Consider the following 21,637-nt stretch of genomic DNA (forward strand, 5'->3'; position numbering starts at 1 on the left):
TATACAAATGTAATATAATATTACAATAAAATGGTTTCTTCCTTTACTTAGTCTTAAGTTGCTAAAGATTATTTGTGTACATAATATTCCAGCTGACAATTTATAAACAGCGCAAAAGAATATTAAATGTATCTACTCCCAGGCACTGTAAGATTGTTTGTATCGAATTAAGTAAAAGCTACTATGTGTGTTTTATTTACTTTCAGCATTTTCCTTGAAAGATACCATAAGAGAATGAAAAACTAACTTAATATCAACCGTATGTGTACGTTCCATGTGGAATTCATTTACGGTCTTGTAAATGGAGTTTAACTAGTGTTTGTCGGTGTCATCAAATAAGTAAAATACCTTCTATGAAACACTAAATAATTATTCAGGGAAAAATACGAATAGAAAAAAACGACCTGTTTTATTTCCTGAACATAAAAAACTTTGTTGTTTTAATTTTATTATCCTACTACGTCTGCTAGTATTTTAAGGAAATCCACATGTAATTGTTTGTTTTTTGAATTTCGCGCAAAGCTACACGAGGGCTATCTGCACTACCCGTCCCAAATTTAGCAGTGTAAAACTAGAGGAAAGGCAGCTAGTCATCACCACCATCATCAACTCTTGGGTTACTCTTTTACCAACGAATAGTGAGATTGACCGTAACTTTATAACGCCCCCACGACTGAAAGGGCGAACATGTTTGGTGCAACGGGGATGCGAACCCGCCACCCTTAGATTACAAGTCGCACGCGTTAACCCATCTGGCCATGCTGGGCCACATGTAATTAAACAACCTTGAATTAACATTGAAAGGGTAATGTGTTTTGCAACTAAAAAAAGTTTATCACCTTTTATTTTCACTCTAGAAATATGAAACAAGCAGTAACACTAACTTGTCATATCTGTAAGGACAATAATAATACGCGTTTATAATTAACTTCGCAAGATTCGAGTGAAAGTACCCTAGGATAATTAACTGGAATTACTTCATTTCGTTATACCTTTTGCATGTTTATTCAACGCTGTTGTATATGGATCACATTTTAATTATAAAATGTTTGCATTTAGTGACATGTATATTTTCCTTCGTATGTATTACATGGATATAAAATATTTTATACTTTTTTTAAATTCAAGATTACAAATAATTCAGATACATTGTAATTCGTTTACTAATTAGATGAAGCTTATATTCAGAAAAACAAAAGTTTTGGTTCTAATAGTAATGAGTTACCTCTTCTTAACCAAGTATGCATTAACGGTAGCTCAGTAGGTCTACTGTCAACGGTAGCTCAGTAGGTCTACTGTCAACGGTAGCTTAGTAGGCCTACTGTCAACGGTAGCTCAGTAGGTCTACTGTCAACGGTCTACTGGATTGAGAGTTTCAGCTTTGTCTCTCAATGGGTCAATCGCTTACATCCGAGGTACGATTCCTCGTGATAATATAACTCAAAGTTTAAGCTTTAAATGACTTATTAAGCCTATGTTTAGACAGTGTCATATAATTAAGGTTCATTTTCAGGTAAAGTCTTAAGCTGTATGCATTGCCCTCTCGTAAGATGACCTACAAAATGAGACCTAACCATTCAGTACCTTCTGTTAGATAAACTTCATCTTCAGCTACAGTCTTACGCTATATACACTAGCCCACTCAATATTTTCTTTAAGAGAACTCGTTAGACGTACGTACAGACACTAGAGATAAGTAAGAACATCAATAGTCTTAATCTTTTTACATCATCAAGAATTACCTAAATAAATGAGGTAAGAGACCACGAGGTTAACAGTGTGAAAAACAGATACGTGAAATAGTAGTAGTACTTATTCAATCCTCATCTTTGTGCATCGGAACAGCAGACAGTGTCAGAAGTTTTAACAAAAGACATTTAAAAAAACGGTCAGGTATATCGAAAGTAGTGCAGAGTGTCGCAAAGTTTCACTTATTAAGGTATTGTAAAAATGTCAGAAATGAATTTTGAAACAATTCATAGTGTTTTTATATGATTAAAAGTGACTCAAACAGGCGCTACATGTGGTGCAGACTGCCATACTGAGTGAGAGACATTTGTGAAATATCTGTTTTTCCAAGACCCTACGAATATAAAAAATATTAAATGATTCTTTATAAGGACCATAATGAAGGTTAACCCCACTGTTCCGTTTTAATTTGATAACATTATTTAGCTCAAAGAACGTACGCTCAATGACTATTTTCCAGATAACAATATCAGTTTAATCTAAAGCTATACAACGTCTTTAGAGACATTGATTAGAAATGAACGGCAATAGTTTTGAATCAGAATCAATTGGCTAAGATTTGAAACAACAGTGATAAAGAGTTACAGTAGCTACCTTAGAATTTTAACTAAAATATTAACATTTATTCTAACCACGGGTAGTCGTAGGCTGTATAAATATAGTAAATGCTATATCTCATTCTGTTCTGTGAACATGTCTGAATACTATTAACAGGATAATATTCAGGTATTCAGACAAAAAATAATGAGATACTTTACTTCATTAATGTCTTTTCTTATTGATTTATTGTCTTGTATGTTTGTATAAGTCAAGAAAGTGTTCGGTCCCAGTGGCGACTTCGGTATATTCTATATCATCCTCACTTCCAATAAACGTATTTCACGGCTAGTTTATTTTCTCGTGTTTTTATAGGCCAAAAAAATGTTCAGTCTCTATGCCGACTATGTTATATTCTTTGAAATTCTAAACTGCAAGATCAGTCCTTATAACGTAAAGTAAAGAAGAGACAGAGGATGATTAATTTTCTATTTTTATGATATTTAATTAAAACAATTTATAGCAAGTTAAAAATATTTCATCAGCTTCTCTTTAAATCTAGTCGCTTATCGAAGTCAAGATTTACACAAAACTTTGTATAAAAGTATCCATGCGATAATTTTTCCCTAAACTTCTGCTTTAGGTATGTTCTACGTTTACAAAGACAAACGTATAGAAAATCGAGTGGGTTATCAGACATGATAAAGTTTAGTTCTGGAAATATTACTTGCAAAGAAAACCAAAAAGGTTTTTCTTTAAATCATCACTTAGTAGTAGCCATTATATGTAAAATGCACACTAACTGCACACCTGAATATATGTAAGCATCCAGTCGAGTGATTTTCATCCTTTTTATGATATAGTGCACTCGTGGTAACAGTAACACAAAAACAAAAAAAGCACTCAGTTCGATTAACGTTTTTATTTATTAACTACTAACTACAAATCCTCTAAGTGTAATATATATGCATGCGTGTGTTCGCTATAAAAAATTAAACAGTTAAGAAATAGAAAATTAAGGAAAACAGATTTTCTTCTGTCTGTGGTGAATGTCTTAAAGCGTCATCGTCTAAATGAAAATTAAAGATGTCACGTGTGTGGTGTTGGTCTAAAATCACAGTTTAAAAACACATGTTTCGTGCGTGTATTGGTTAGTATGTACATGAATATGTCCATTTGTAATGATGAAAACGACAAACAATTTAGATGCATGCACGGGCATATCAAGATATACTGAAAAGGATATACCAGAAGTTTAACATCGTAGTCTACTTGTAATCTGGCAAAACTTTAAGAAGCCAGCTTAATAAAATAAACAAATGTGATAAGTTAAGACAGTAGACAAACTTAATATACAATATTGCGTGCTCTTGTGCCGAAACGTGTATCAGAGGGGCCAGCAGAGCTATAAAACAAGATGTCATTCCACTTTTCTAGCTGGAAGAATCGCACTAACAAAAACACCAGAATCATCGTAAATACCCGACTTCTCAAAAGAATAGAAAGCAAATACACAAATAAGGCATATATTTCAATCCATTATAAACTCTTACACTTAGATTAACAGAACAACAATCAAACGATACGTCCACACATGTCAAGCTTCAGATAAATTCTGATAACGTCACAATATTAGGAATTCTTTACTCTCGTTCTTCCGCATATAAATCCTCTATTTACACATTTCGAGATTTCATTCTAAAGTTTCAATTACGACTGCGTTTCAACATTTTTAAACACAACAATTTAGCTTAATTACTCGAAATGTCTTCTGAAACAACTTCTAAAGTGATGCACAAATGATTAAAAAATACGTCATTCTAACTGAAACAATGTTATTTACGACAAATGCTCGAAATCGTAATAGTTTTTGGTTACTGAAAATGTCCGGCATGGCCAAGTGGGTTAAGGCATTCGACTCGTAATCTGAGGGTCGCGGGTTCAAATCGAGCGACAGTTTTCGAATATTAACGCATACACCACACCATAGTATGTAACTCACTAACACTGTAACAGTTCGTATGTCTCTTGTGATTGTACATTTCGATAAAAGAAAAATCTGTTTTCTCAAATATCCAATTGAAAGTTTTAATTAGGAAAATGTAACTCAGTTTGAAGTCGGAGATTTTGTGGTGTAACGTCCAAAATGCTAATAATTATATAAATAGTTTGAAAAGACCCGTAGCTGTTTTCGGACAGAATCATTATGATTGACTATAGTAAAGTATTTAATAAAAATAGATACAAATAAGAACGATTGATGGTCATTTCAAGTAGCATGGGCTAAAAAGATGAAATGCTATTTACTATTTATTGATGTATATAAGCAGGTTCTGTAGTAATAGTTGTTGCTGTTGTTGTTTTGAAGTTAAACACAAAGTTGCACAGTGGGCTATCTGTGCTCTGCCCATCACGTTGTAAGTCCGTATACATGCCGCTGTGCAACTAGGGGGTCTGTAGTTAGAGCCATGAATTGAAATATTCCTCCTTGTGCCGCATTACACAGGCCCGGCATGGCCAGGTGAGTTAAGACATTCGACTCGTAATCTGAGGGTCGCGATTTCACATCCCCGTTGCACCAAACATGCTCGCCTTTTCAGCCGTGGGGGCGTTATAATGTGACGATCAATCCCACTATTCGTTGGTAAAAGAGTAACCCAAGAATTGGCGGTGGGTGGTGATGACTAGCTGCCTTCCCTCTAGTCTTACACTGCTAAATTAGAGACGGCTAGCGCAGATAGCCCTCTAGTAGCTTTGCGCGAAATTAAAGAAAACAAACCAGATTATACCGCGAGTGGTGACCCTTTAAAATTAATTTTTGATGTGCCGTATTGTTTGTTACATTAATTATTTTTCGCGCTAATGCATGCGTTTCTGTATTACTCATCTGCCTTGATATGTTCTTTTTTATTCTAAGTTGTCAGGCAGATGGTTTTGTAAAGTGGTGGAAAATGAAAGAGAACGTGTATGCAGATTTGCGTTTGTAACTATGAATAATTCTACTTAAAACAAACTTGGCAAAGATTCGTTAAAACTGAATCGAAATTTAATGATGAACAAATGTAGAACAGCAGTTGCAACAAACATCTGAACCACGTGAAACGGCAACAGACGTGTAACACTTGAACGTTTCGGAATCTTTAGTACGTTTTATCAAACAAGGTAAAACATAATATACAAATATTTTGAAATTTATAAAGTCTCAACGTATTAAAAATAGGAGAAATTAAAATACAAAATAATTAAAGAAAGTACCATGTACCTGTAAGGAAGTACCACGTAACCTGTAAGGAAGTACCAAGTAACCTGTAAGGAAGTACCACGTAACCTGTAAGGAAGTACCAAGTAACCTGTAAGGAAGTACCACGTAACCTGTAAGGAAGTACCTCGTACTTGTCAGGAAGTACCAAGTAACCTGTTATGTCAAACTTGATAATTTATTTCTGAGCTTTATGAAACATTGAAACGATGGATATCTAATAAAATACGAAGTAAAATAATGAAATCTGAAGACTGACTCTCCACTCTGTTGTCTGTTCTAGGATATGTCACAACTTTAACGCCTTTTATATTGACAAAATCCTACATCAATTAAACTTGATCTACGAACAACTGGAAACTGACCATCAAATCCTCAATACTCTGCAATTAGCATAGTGACAACAGCAACTACCCCGTTTTGATCAAAATGTAATAACAATCTCATGTTGATAATTAAATAACGAACTTTTTAAGAAAATAGAACCTATATATTATAAAAGATCTCCCAACACTAATAACACAAATGCACTTCAGTTAAATTTGTTCTTAATAACTTCTATGATTCTGCTAAAAAAGATTTCGTAATATTTTCATTTGCAATCAACACCCATCCAGCATGACCAGATGGTTAGGGCGCTCGAGTCCTTCTCAGAGTGTCGCGGGTTCGAATCCCTGTCACATCAAACACGCTCGCCCCTTTTAACTGTGAGAGTGTTATAATGTATGATCAATCCCACTATTTGTTGGTAAAAGAATATCCCAAGAGTTGGCGGTGATCACTAACTTCCTTTCTTTTAGTCTTACACTTTTAAATTATAAACGGCTGCAGCAGATAATCCTCATGTGATTTTGCGCGAAATCTTATCTAATTATAAGATAATTCACCTTAATTGTACTATCTATCGGAAAAAACATGAAGAGATGTAAAGAAAAAGAATTACTTTAGGATCATTAATAAAATATTATTGCATTTTTTAAAAACGTTTATTATTTTTTTACAATCTTTAGTTTAAAGGTTTGAAATATTTCTTTGTAATTATTTAATAAACAACCAAAAATAAACCTAATTTGAAAAACAGCAACAACGAAATTAACTGCGACAAAGTGAAAAATTATTAACAAACTGTACATTAGTACAAAAACTAGTTGACGAACTTAATAATCTTCGTGGATTTAGACTGCATTAGTAGGTTTGTTTCTTTCTTCACAAAATTACACAATCAGCCGTCTGCTCTTTGTCCACCGCGAGGAATCAAATACTTGTTCAGCTCACCACTGGGTTCCACGTGACGCGTCAGGGAGCATTCAACACAGAAGCGAATTACTTGAAAGTTAATAAAAATGTTTATATATATATATATTATATAGGATATTTATTTCTTAGACTTATCTAATAAAGTGAAAACGTTTTTTTATCGATCTGAGAAGAAGAAAAAGTAACCTTAAAGACAGAGGAATATATTAATGTAGCTTTTTTCTAACGCGCGTTTTTTACAAAGAGGGTTTGAGATGTTCAACTTCCTAATTAGATTTGGTAAACAAGATCTAATCACCTTTCGGTGGCATAAGCTAAAACATGAAACATATTTATTTAAACAAAATAACAAATCCCTTACCATAATTAGCTGAGAAATGCATTTTTAAGCTACATCGGCCCTCACCGAGTTTGAGTCTGCTCTATTAAGAGTTATCAGTAGTGTAGCAATTGTTTTTCCTTAATAAGTTAGTAGTATATCATTTACCAGCTAGTTTCACTTACTGACTTTTGGCCACTGTCGCGTGAGTTCCTTAACATTGGAGAAACTATTCTAACCTCTGATAAGTTTTTATATAAGTTTTTTACCTTTCTATTCATGCTTAAAGCACACCTTTTCAAATTAATACTAGAAATATTTCCCAGCATGCTTCATAACCTTCTCAACGCAGACAAAAAAAAAGAATTCATTCGTTTTTTGTTTTTTTTATAAGGATTGTTTGTCTTCAGTACCAACCAGTAAATTCCTGCGAGATAATAAGTTATCTAATAGCGAGAAAATAAATTAATATGTCATTCACATAAATAACATCAATGGAGATAACAGAGGTGTTTTTCATCTATGCTCGTAAGTTTTTGTTTGTTTTGGTATTACGCAAAAAGCTCCACAATGGGTATCGAAACCCAATCTGTAGCAGTATAATTCTGCAGACATACCCCTGAATCACTGGAGTGCTGCTGCTAAGTGAATAATACAGTACAGTTTTTCTGTTAATTCCACGTGCAATCGTTTTATTAATACTTTATGTCATTAAGTTACCATAAAAACGGAGAAAAAGACTTCTGTACGAGTTTTATTGTAACGATTTGGGAAATTATTCTGAGTACTACAAGATTCTTTTTACTATACCTGTAAACTGTACTTTGTATCAGCATTTCTAGCCACCAACTTTATATTTTCTTCGGATATCAGGATTCGTTGACTTGCCATTAAAATAAAAGCTGTTTTGATTTTTAAATAAATAAATGGTCAGAATCTTCGGCTTTAAAGAATATGTTTATAAATGAAAACTTATATCAAAACTAAATATTAATCAGCGTTATTAATTTAAGACATTTCTTGAATATTGTGTGAGTGTTTCTCTTATAGCAAAGCCATATGAGGCTATCTGCTGATTCCACCGAAGGTAATCGAACCCCCTGATTTTAGCGTTGCAAGTTCGTAGACTTACCGCTGTACCCGCAAGGGAACATTTCTTGAGCAAAGAAAAAGGAATCTTTAATCGTAAACTCATGGAAAGTAAGTGAATTTAGAATAGGAACGTAGAATTGAGCCAATTTATAGGTATAGGAACCGATGTTGGATAGAATAGGTCTTAGGTGAATATTATCTTTGTGAACTTTAGGTAAATCGTACATAAGACATGGGTTGGAGCCTGAGAGGCAAGAAATGTCATGAGGGACATTTTAAAAATGTAATTGCAATGTTTATAATTTCTTAAGGTTCATTGTATTTTTCTTCACGTTTCATGGTGAGTTGTATATGCTTATTTCATAACTACATATGCACTTCTAATATTATTGTGTCGACCATGGCCCAAAGTTTGTGTACCGAATTATAAATCTAAAAATTCATCTTTCGCGCTCCTTTACCGCAGGAAATTACGTTCTGCATACTGAGACGTGAGTTGGTTGTAAGATTTAAAATCATATTCCACTGTTCGGGCTGACACTAGTAGCTCAAAAATGTACGGCGAGTGCTTTAGTCTTCATTCTCTTTAATTTATTAGTTCAACGTAATAGTTGTCTAGAGCAGATAGCTTTACGCAAATATATAAAACCATAAATAACATTTTTTTTCGCAAAATAATATTACATTTAGAGTATTTAAACAAAATCTATTTGTGCTTTCACAAACCCAGACAAACACGTTTCCATACATCGTTTATAACACCACAAGTGTTAAATTTAGATAAAGACCTAGTTATACGGAAATCGAAATTGACGATACGTGATACTCAAAATACCACTTTGTTTATCAGCTAGTTATCTTGTTTCAGCTAAACTGTACAAGCTTATTTGAAATTTTATCCTTTACATTGCTGTCTTTACAGTCAAGTTTCAATATGTATCTCAAGACGGCTGGTATGGGTATTAAAACTTTTATTAAAATAAAGTACAGAACAATGTTTCGACCTTCTTAGGTCGTCTTCAAGTTAACCTGAAAATGACCTAAGAAGGTCGAACCGTTGTTCTCTGATTTATTTTAATAAAAGTTTTAATACCCATACCAGCCGTCTTCAGATACATTTTTACTTCAAGTGGGTTTCTCGTCATCATGAGCTTGAATATATCACTCTAAATAAAAGTTGTTCATTACGACTACCAGGGCATAGTCATGTCTATTCTCTGCTTTAGAGATGTCGTGGTCGCTGTCAAATTGACTATCTAAAGTGTATCAATAAACAAGATGACTATCATTTTGTAGTCGTGGATATGAATTTGACTGTTAAGTAGTAACGATGATCTATTACTAGTCAGTTTGACTGACTCTTAGTCAATTTAAACAATTAGTCAGTATGACTACTTCCCAGTCAGAATGACCATGTCCCAGTCTGTTTGACCACTTCCCAGTCTGTTTGACTACTTTATAGCAGCACTGCTATGCTAGTCGTAAGGACTACTTTGTGGTCAGGAAGACCAACACCATAGTAAGCATTAACTCATGAATTAACACTCTTGATGTTTCTTATAGCATTAAGGTGCAGTTCAAGCAAATGACTGTATACATGCATTTTGTTCCATAAATACTACAATTGAAACGTGACCAGGGCTAAACTATGCAAGAATTTATTTATTCACCTTGATTTTGTTTGGGGGGAGTGATAAATTTCTTTCACACAAAATAAATCCTACCTAAATAAATCCTATTTATCGAACACTACTATTTCTTCACTGCTTTATTTGACAGTTGTGTTTTTATATTGTTGTGTGCGTGTGTTGGAATATTCGAATATGAAATCCAATAATCAATACATTTCAATAATCAATAATGAATCAGTACATTTTATTTCATTGATATAATTGTTAGTCAATGCATATAATACATGTATGTTTTACACACCTTCAACTGCAACACATTACGTTTCTCCCATAACTTTTAAGTTAACAACCAAACTTATTCTGTGCCTGCCCTTTACAATGATTTTATAGAAGAGTGATAATTGTAGCCACAAATTACGTAACTGCTAAAAGGATTCACAAGAATCTACACTTGTGTTTATCATAGTGTTGAACTTAAACATTGTGACAACTCTCATTTGCGATTCTCAAAAGGTGTGTGTATAAAGAGTCTGTGTATTTAAAAATGTGAGTTGACAGAAGAAAAGTTTCTTTTATTTTCAGCATTTCATTCATGCTTCATGGGACACTGATTTGACTTTACATGATTTTTGTTCTTTTGTTCTGACGTTTGATATATATAGATGTATGAATCGTATTGGCGTGTATCAAACGTTACATGTAAATCGACCACAGGCAAAACACTGACTACATACTTTGCAATAAAAGTAAAAGAAAAGTTTGTAATGCTCTGACGATTTTACTGTTAAATAGTAAAATTATCTGGAAAAATGTTCTAATGATATATGACGCACAAAATAGTAAATGAAAGGAAATGATGTGTGTATATAGTCACCTTTTGCACTGACTAACAATTATATCAATGAAATAAAATGTACTTTGTATGTCATATGAAACATGGATTTCGATATATACATTTTACACTTACACGTATAAAACTGAAAGATTGATACATTTGTAAGTTGGTACGTACTTTCGTGCTCAATATTCCAAATATTGGAAGCTAAAACAACGACAATAAAAGAATAAATTATGTTCATCCGGGCCCGGAATTCAAAGTATTGGTACACTTGTAGGCTGATGTAGACTCCCTTGAAAAAATGTATTACGAAGTGTGGAGAACAGAAGTTCAAATAACAACAACAGAAGAATCATGCACAATCCAATTGGTAATACTGGATTTATCCTGTAGAATATCTAGTTAATATACTTCTAGCGCATTACAGAAGAAAGGGTTGGTACTTTCCAGCTGTTAATACCATTGGAGTTTCTTAACGGTTAGTACAATTACGGTTGATGAATGAATGTAATGTTGTGAAACCGATTATATTCCTCTCGTCTCATCATGGGAATATTCTCAAGCAAGAAAAGGGACGTTTAAACTCGGTAGCAATTACGCAGCACCATAAATCAATGTACTGTTGAATACCAACATTTAATTAGTGTAACTTGAACTTGGCCATAGTTAAAGATACCTAAAAATGTCCAAACTATAAGTATTAATGAAATATAATGGAATTTGTTAATTCGAATGAAAAGCTAACTTTAATAGAGTCAAAGAAAACTTTAAAGTAGTTCAGTTAATAGGAATAACTCCTTTGCTGCTAGCAGCACTACTTTAACATCAATAAATATTTTTCTTGTAGAGTTAGTGGACTTGGAAAGAAGTCCACGTGTTGAAGTTAAATCGTTAACTGCAGTAGTCATATACAAATTAGAACACAATAATAATTTGAAATTAAACCTGTTTCTAATTCAATTAGTAGCGTAAATGTACTCTTAAATTAGAGGTTCCCAAAATTTCTTAGCAAAAGGCTCCCCAAAAAATTCTGCACCCTGTGAGCTCCCCCACCACCGCTACACAAAAATCAACCCATACTGAGTACTTTAAACATATTCTGTATACTGAGTATTTGCTACGATCCCCTGACACTTTCTTGTGGTTTTAAGTTGAAAATCCTCTGTCTAAGGTATCGGTTAATTTTACAAAATTGAATTTCATAACCTTTATCAATTAGAAATGTTTTGTACTTTAAATGTTAGATAAACTGTGACTTGTGAGAGCGGTAAATCTATGGATTTACAACGCTAAAATTATGGGTTTGATTCCCTTCGGTAGGCACAGCAAATAGCCCAACATGGCTTTGAATATATAAGAAAAAACACACACACAAACAAATTTGCATACATTTGCTCTTTGTTGGAAGAATCACTTTTTGACAACAACAACATCATAACAAAGTAAATTTGTATTCAAGAAGCTACTGCCAAAATTTTTGCTAAACTCTAAATTGAGCACGAAATTGAAAATGTTTCTTTGTAGTTATATAATGTAAAATAGAAAAATAATTATAAAATATTAATAACTGAATTTTAACTTAGGTGTTCGGAAAATGGATTCTTGGAGCTGTAGCTTGCAAGATAATTGTATATGGCCAAATCGTCACTTTGGCAAGCTCCACGTTCATCTTGGCCTCAATGAGTTACGACCGCTATCAAGCTATCTGTCGACCACTTCTCTCGCAAGGGGGCGTGGCTCAAGCCAAGATAATGATAATGGCGTCATGGATACTTGCAGGAATCCTTGCTATTCCCCAGCTCTTTATATTTGTTCAGGTACAAGTTTGATTTCCTCAGATATGTGTTTACACTTTTTGTTCTTTATTTTGTACAAAACTATCCAATTTTCTGGCTTTTTGTTACTAGCTACTACAACATGTTTTTACGATCCTTTTTTACCTTATCTCACTTCCATGTTTATGAATAGTGTTGAAATTAAATAACTATTCCAAAAATCTTTACCCTCTCGCAGTGACTCAGCGGGATAAGCTTGAGGGTCTGTAACGCTAAAAATCGAGGTTAGATACTCACAGTGTGCACAGTCCATTGCGCAGTTTTGAACTTGAGAGCACAAACAAACAAGATACAAAGCTTTTGTTTTAATTGAACTAAGATTTGCTTCTTTGTATTTATGGTTACACTAGTTCATTTCACTCTTGAATCATTAATAAGTAACATGTGTGACATATACAAATAAGACTGGAAATATCTGTAATAACATACCTTTTTACTCACAAAATATTTGTCTTCTTGCAATGTAACTATATCTATAAGCCATTAATGTACCAGTCTTCACAAGTTTAGTATATCTTATAAAACTTAAAATCTTTTACATTCTTTACTTCATCCTGGTCATGTTTTCCTGTTTTAAAGAAAATATATTATTAGTTCTAGACAGTCTTACTGAAATTCTAATCTTTTTTTATTTACTTTATCTTCATTACGCGTGACTTTTACATCTTGTATTTGTTTTCTTCTCTTGCCTGTAGTTTACAAGTAAAGTTGGACTTTAGTCTTGTTTATAACTGACATTAATATTTGTTCTTGGAACTTTAAAATGTTCATTAAGATTGATATTTCTTTCAAATTTACATCAGTAGGTCTGCTTTCGTAGTTAAGAACTCTTGTCCTAAGTTATTTACATTTAAGTTAAATCATATATAACTTGTAACCACTGGAATATTTGATACTTTTTATCTTAGCGACTTTGATTTTTCTCTCGTTGAATATCCTTCTTAACTCCACCTACTTAAATAAGTTTTAGTAACATCATCGTGGCGAAAACGTAGACATTATAATCGAGTAAATCGTAAAAACAAGTCTATTTTTAACTGCGTAATTCAAATGTTATCTATGTTGTATTTGAAGATATTGTAGAAGATTATCACATTATTCAATCTCGTTGTGCCTAATGTTACTCAATATATAGGTTTTTTTTTCCAGAATTGTGAGCAGGCTTTAAAAAGTTACGTAAATTATTAGAAAATTGTCTTCTGGCAGTAGTGTGTAAAAGCATCAAAAGTTTAAACAAAATACATTTATATCTTTAGGCAATATTAATATACATATGTATATATTAATTAACCTATTTTGTTTTACAAGGTGGAAAGTGGTATTACAACAAGTGGACGAATACGTTACGAATGTGCAAGTAAAGGTTACACTGCAATATGGCAAAGAAAACTTTACTTCACGTGGCTCACAACCTATATTCTTATTATACCCACCGCTTGTATCAGTTATTGTTACGTGAACGTTCTTCGCAGTGTATGGTTGGCGGGAAGAGAACAAGATAAGGATTCCAGCGCTATCTATCTCCGACGGTCTGTAAGCGCCGCTTCCACGTTCCCTAGAGCTAAGATCAAGACATTGAAGTTGACCATATGTATTATAGCTAGCTTTGTGATTTGTTGGACACCATATTTCATTGTCCACAACATTCGCATTTACAGCAATTATACCATTGACGTACCCAAACCCATAATAATAGGTGCAGAAACGCTAGCACTACTGAACAGTGCACTGAATCCCATATTCTACGGGTACTTCAATGTTCGTGTCCGAAAGGGGTTTATTGAAATTGTCTACCGAAAGAAAGACTTCTCAAGCTGTGTCGCAGCTAACCAGTCAGGAAGTAATCCAGTAGATCCAGAAACGGCATATAGCAACTCTTGTGCCCACAACCAAAACGAAATGCGAAATAAAACTGTTCTTGTTACCACAGATGTCCACAGGAACGGCCCAAATTCTCTATTGAGATACCCAAACAGATGTCATCGTCAACAGAAAAAGAATGAATATGATTCCACTAGTGTTTAAAAGTATTCATCAAACTTTCAAGAAGCAACGTGTTAACGATTGTTGTGATCATGCCAATACGGAATATCAAAATCCCAATGTCTCATAAATTACATCTCGAAAGTTACTAGGCTATAAAAGTACAAAACTGATGTTTCAAAAGTCGCCAGGGAAAATCTTCTAAATTCGAAAAATGGCAACGATACTGTAATTATCTTATCACAATTATCAAACCAGTTTTAGTTGTAAAAATGCAAACATCTATGATTAGGTACAGTTGAAGAATCAGTGAAGTAAGTGAATAAATAACAAGAAAAAGCAATGTGCCTAGGTCTACTCTCCACAATTATACCAGTAAATCAACGTTTTTTTCAGAAAACAGACGTGTTATGATATGTGCGAAAATATTAAGTATAATTAATGCTCAAAGGTACTTATAAATTCAATGATAATTACATATACTGTTGTTTTGTTCTGTGACAAAGAAAGGACAGTAATGACAGATTACACGAGTGGCTAGTCAATGAAAATATAGCAGTGGTTGATGATATTAAAATCCAGTAAGTGCATCAAACCATCAAGGATATATACTGTTCATCAGCTTTACAAAGTTTTAAGGATAACTGTGAAAAGTACAAGTAAGTGATGAGTTTAGTAAGAAAATTTCTAGATTTATAACTATCTCATAGACCAAAAACTTAAAATAATTATGACTGTATAAGAGTTTAGGAGACCTAATGAAAGTTAATATAACGAAACATCGATTTTGAACCCGTACTGTCAAGACAACAATTAAATAATGAGTGTCAACCTGTTTGAAAAAAAAAAATTGAATTCAGTGGTTTTCACAATTGTGTATTCAAAACGCTTTCACAACCTGATTGGTCCTCAAATGATTTTATACAGCCAATGAAATTTAGAGGAAAAATAAAAAAGTTTCGATGGAAAATAAATGCCACTACTATGGAACTGGCAGATTTCTGATTATAAGCCAGATTGACAGTGAGATATGAAGTCATAACATCATAAAAAACAAACACTTACTGGGAGATTAAAAATAGAGATTTTTAACTAGATTTTTCCAGACATTTCCTTTACGTGTCTCCGATAAGCGATTAAGAAATAACGAAACCGCTCAACGTCTTAATTGTCTTGTTAAACATTACATTCCTTCGATGAGTCATGGGAAAGTTTACGATTTACAACACTAAAATCTGGGGTTGGATTCCACACAGTGAATGTAGTTCAGAAACCCACTGTTTAGCATTTCGCTAAAACAACAACAGTGTAAGAATCACAAGTGGAAGAAAAAGTGAAAGGAGTTTTTATTGTCAATGGCATTACTTATGGTTACAATGGCATTGAGGTACCACTAACATAAAAGACTAAATTTTTTTATAACCTGAGGAAGGTGTGTTGAGGTTCCCAGTATTATTTATAAACAACGTTTTATAACTTTCTATGTAGCTGACACTTAAATTTTTCATGGTCCTAATAATAACTTTTCTATGTGAGTCAGTGGTACTAAAAAAAATCATTTCCTCGTGATAGTCAGAGCGCAGCCGGACTATTATTTAGCTTTGCACTAAATGTAACAAAAGTAAAACAAACAAATAATTCTCTAGTGATAAAAAATATCTATATTTTCAAGTGTTGAAAGGAATCATGGGAAAATCGAAAAAAATAACAGCAAAAAATCGTTTCAGTAAAACTTTATGCAGCGTAGACGTAATAGATTTGAAAATTTTAATGGACTACAACTACCTGTAAGAAGAAATGGCATTTCATTAGTTTTTATTAGAACATCGAGACGTTAAGTGAAAAACTCCTTCTGATTAACATAATCTTGCATATATTAATATACTTAAATTGTATCACTGTATTTTTCTATTTGTACCTCTCTTCGGTAGACTCAGCAGATAGCCTAATGTGGCTTTGCTATAAGAAACACACACACATTTATACATCTACATTACCAAAACGAATGTAGCTTGTGTTGATTGCGATTTAAGTCTTTGTTTTTACTAACATTCTTGAGATCCTAAATTTTAACTCAAACTCTACAATAAAATTAAAACAAGAGAGAATGTAGAAAATGATTTGATCAAATCTTTGCGTGATGAGTATACGCGTAGTTGAGAATCTGTGCGGTTCGTTTGAAGTTAAACTGGTTCAAGGCATTCGTTAAAGAAATATAAGGCATATTGAAAAGGTAACAAACCTTTCGTTTCTTTTATCCAGTTTAATGAGTTTACCAGCAACAAATTTTCACCAGTGGTGTTGATTATATGGGCAGTCAAGTCTCGCATATAAATCTAGTACCCCTTAAGTATGACACATTTCCTAATCGTTTTGTCAGTTGCATTTTACCACTTCGATGAAATTTCATTGTGTTACTATGAATCCATCTGCTTACAGCCGCTTTAAGATCATGAGTTATATGAAGAGAAAAATACCGAAACAGACCGTCCTTGTTAGGACCAAAGCAAACAAAAAATTATTCGCCGGCTATAACTTGCTCATATCTGACCTAATTGAATTTTCAAAGTTGTAAATATTATAGAATTAACTGTAGTTTTTGGATTTGTATGTGTATGTTTACAGTGCGTACAAATTATATTCAAACTTTGTGTAACGTCTTTACCTATGTAACTCATTTGAAAATGGCTTTCGAATAAACAATTTTTGAAGTTCATGCTGGTCGGGAAATTTATTGAAGTTTTGTGAAATTAAAATAATTTATCTTTATAAATTATTTATTATTGTATAATTATATTTGTGGTTTTTGTGTTGAAAATAAAATATAAAAATACCATGAACTTACACTTAATCCTCAGACATTTTGCATCTTTCAGGGTAATTTAAAATAGGAACGTTAATTAGCTGTTTCTATATCATGACGTAATACAAAACACAAACACGTGACATACTATTGCTGTTGGCTTATTACATGTTAGCAGTCATATTTTAGCATTTTTTTGATATAGGAACCAATGCAATTGCTTTAACAAAGAAGAAATAACACTTATGATTAATATTTTTGTTTTTGTTGATGATTTTTTCCATTAAAAATTAAATCTCAGAAACACATCACATTCTTGTACTTACTTTATTATTTTTTTATGTTACACGCAGTAGCTTTCAGGATATCTTCGTTAACAAGCTGTGTCATTAACTGTTCATAAAATATATATATTTGTTGAATCGTTTTCGTGAGAGATGTGCCCATGCACATGCAAGAGATCTGTCATTTTCACGTGTAAAAATGATATCAAGAAGAACAAGAGATGAAAACGCTATAAATTTAAAAATCTCCTCCTATAATTGAAAATTCGTTGAATGGATCTACCTCAAATCAGCAAACCAGGTTCTGATGAATTCGGAAAATGGATTCTACTAAGCGTTTAAAGTGTAAAAACGCTAATTCAATAGGTCCAATACTTGGATTAGAAATTACTCTAGATTCCAGACATTTCTACAGATTTTTTCTTAGTAAGACCATAACATAAATAAAAACAATTATGTGTAAAAATAACATTTTGTGTTTGTACTCGTATCCTGATGCAATTCTTAACATTATTATCAGGCACTAGTTTTTATTGTTTAACACTGTAGCATAAAATGTTCACACTGAATATAAACGTTAATTTATAGTCGCCATTGTTCAGTAAAGTTGACTAATTCAGATTTTAAACAAAAAGTGGTTTGTTTTGAATTTCGCTCAAATCTGTGCTAGCCGTTCTTAATTTAGCAGTGTAAGACTAGAGGGAAAGCAGCTGGTCATCAACACCCACCGCCAACTCTTGAGCTACTCTTTTACCAACGAATAGGGGGATTGATGGTACCATTGTAATGCCCCCGGCTGAAAGGGTTAGCATGTTTGAAGTGGTGAGGAATCGAACCCGCGAACTTCAGATTACGAATCGAGCGCCCTAGCTATCTGACCATGTCCGGCCCTCAAATAGTCTGACAACTATCCTTGAAAATAAACATATTTGGGGGGGGGATTCTCAAGTAGCTTTCAATTCGAAATGGACTGTCGAAAACGACAAATACATTTAAGAAATCAACTGTGACATAAAAAGGGCAAAGTATAATACTTCAGATATTACATACTTTACTTCGTTACGTTATACATGTGTTGAACTTGTTTGTTGATGTGAACCGCAAATTTAAAGCATTTGTCAACAACAATATCAGATATATGTTTGAATTCAGTCATAGTATCAAATATTAAGTTTCTGATGAGAATATGAAAACTCAAAATAATTAATTATTTCACAGTTTTAAATTCAAGACAAGTTATTCAGTATTTTAGCCTACATAGTAAATAATAAATAGCCAATGATGGCAAATGTGAAGGGTTTGATCGTTAAATTATTTATCTAAAATAACCAATATAAGAAAGAATGTTCATAAACTTGTGAATGTTTCAAAATAATTTGATTAATTATAAATCTAAAAAAATAGTATTAATTCGTTAGATATACACTTATCAGGCTTTTAATCACTTATATTTAGTGTTGTTATGTTTGAGGATTTTAAGGAATAAGAAATATATTAAGATAAGAAATCATGTTTAGGTAACATTTATTATTGGACGTATTTTTAAAGGGTTTAGCCTAAAAAAAAAGGTAAAACTCAAAGAACTAGACAAATTAATTAAGAATGAAAGAACAAGCTGTTAGATGACAATTACCAACACATAAGCTTGTGATAAATTACTCATATTGATACAATTAACTGGTGTAAATGAACAGTTACACCTTTTACCAAGTAAAGTGTGAAATATATTGAAAAGAAAATATATTTTAATTGCTTTGATAACATAGCGCACATTCTTAAGGCGGATTTGCAATAATCTAATGAGTTGAACGTGGTCGAATGAATAATTGTAAAGGTGGAGACTCAAAAGGGGGGCAATGATATGTTATTAAAAAACAGTTATGAATTTGGGCCTATGAAAAGTTTAAAAATTTAATAGAATCTATATTTTAGTGTATTATGACATTAAACAATGGAATATAAACGTCACTAAACCTCAGAAAGATGTAGGTGAAGGAAATATGGTAAGACGGCTACCTTCACTTTGAATGTAATTTTTATCAAGTAAAAGAAAGTCGTAAAAACGAACGGATTTTAACCTGAACCCTGTTTTATTATAAATTGAGCTTTTAGTTAAAACTAAAATGGAAAATAGACGTTTTTTTTAGTATTGAAAAAATTCACTTCTTGTGGTTGGGATACGTTTGACCAATAAGGTCGGATAAAACTGACTTCCAAAATAGAATAAAATGGTTACTAACCCATAACAACTGCAATTTAAAATAAATACAACATTTGCAGATGCATTTAAGGATAATTTTAGGGATTTGAATGCTCTCGACAAGTATCACAAAGGCTTTGCGCTATGTGCAAAGTGCGCTTTACCTAGACCAAGGGTGCAAAATATCATGAATATTTGTGTTTAGCTGTAACATGCATTGGCGCTGCAGTCTGTATCGGAATTTTACATCACTGGTGCGTGGTACGAATTCTAGCATGAAAGAATACATATGAAATATCCATCTGAAATATCTACTTTGTAAACATATAACAGGGCCTGGCATGGCCTAGCGCGTTAAGGCGTGCGCTTCGTAATCTGAGGGTCGCGGGTTCGCGCCCGAGTCGCGCCAAACATGCTCGCCCTCCCAGCCGTGGGGGCGTTATAATGTTACGGTCAATCCCACTTTTCGTTGGTAAAAGAATAGCCCAAGAGTTGGCGGTGGGTGGTGATGACTAGCTGCCTTCCCTCTAGTCTTACACTGCTAAATTAGGGACGGCTAGCACAGATAGCCCTCGAGTAGCTTTGTGCGAAATTCCAAAAACCAACCAAACTAAACATATAACTTTAAAGTGATCACCTCTGATCAAAGTTGTTAAAAAAAAGTTGCATTTTAATAATTCACATACGAACCTGTCCTCAAGTGTGTTCAAGCAAACAATAATTATATATAATTCATTCTAGATATGTCATAAGTAATGTTATACAAGAAAATAGTAAATTGTTGTTTATTTTGGGGAATAAATAATGAAACTGTAAGAAATACAACGAAGATAATACAGAATTATTCATGTAAGAAAAGAATAAATAATAACGTTTAGAGTATGTCTTGGACAATTATTACAGTTAATTCATTTTGCTGTATATATATATATATACATTGTTATAGAATACATTTCTTCAGCCCCCCGCTAGTACAGCGGTATGTCTCTGGATTTACAACGCTAAAATCAGGGGTTCGATTTCCCTCGGTGGGCTGAGCACATAGCTTTTGTGGCTTTGCTAAAAGAAAAACACAAAACACGCATTTCTTTAATTGTTTACAAAATCAAGAATCGTAGTCTCATGTATTCCTAAACCTACGTTCATTGCTTTATTTAGTGTGACTTAGTTCATTCCTGCTATGCTCTTTGTGTTCATGAATTCCGAAGATGCATACCTTGAAGTTATGCAAAATGATGGTGTATGTGATAACATAATTTCCTTCCCCCCGCTAGTACAGTGGTAAATCTACGGATTTGCAACGTTAAAATTAGGGGTTCGACTCCCCTCGGTGGGCTCAGCAGATAGCCCAATGTGGCTTTGCTATGAGAAAAACACACACATGATCTCTTACTTTTATTTTTGAATGAAACGAAAATACCAAAGCAAAGTGTAAAATATCTGGAGTTTATCTAACAAGTGGGGTCCCAGAATGTGAATGTTTGAAATCCAAGATCTGACTGTCAAATTATAATTTAGTTTCAGTAAAACTGTCAGGAACAAAATTAGAAATTACTTTAGGAAATAAGACGTCAGTGCTTTTCTGCTCTCTCGTGCAGTTTGTGGAGTACATCTGGATTTATGGTTTTTATAGGTGTAGAGATATATTTACTTGAACCTCAAGTATCACTTAGAAAACGTATTGAAGTGAATAAACGCGTATTTGGTTGAAATAAAATGTCACTTTTCCATGGCGTTTGTAAAGATATTCATTATAATCGACTTTCAGTTTTACATAATGATAAAGGTATGCAACAAAACTGTTGAGAGAATTCTTAGTATTTAATGCAGTACGTTGCCTCTGCTTCTGT

General features: G+C 33.1%; 1 protein-coding gene across 1 annotated transcript in view; it reads left to right on the top strand.

Moving 5' to 3' along the window:
• Positions 1-17,174, top strand: part of LOC143235036 (vasopressin V1a receptor-like) — a 117,556-nt gene extending 100,382 nt beyond the window's left edge. The window contains exons 9-10 of the mRNA XM_076472782.1: positions 12,266-12,499; positions 13,826-17,174. Coding sequence (XP_076328897.1) covers positions 12,266-12,499; positions 13,826-14,542 — 951 coding nt within the window. The 3' untranslated portion in view covers positions 14,543-17,174. The remainder of the gene's footprint in view (positions 1-12,265; positions 12,500-13,825) is intronic.
• Positions 17,175-21,637: the final 4,463 nt, after the last annotated feature.

This window comes from Tachypleus tridentatus, chromosome 12 (genome assembly GCF_004210375.1).
Source record: "Tachypleus tridentatus isolate NWPU-2018 chromosome 12, ASM421037v1, whole genome shotgun sequence".
Classification (NCBI taxonomy): Eukaryota; Metazoa; Arthropoda; class Merostomata; order Xiphosura; family Limulidae; genus Tachypleus; species Tachypleus tridentatus.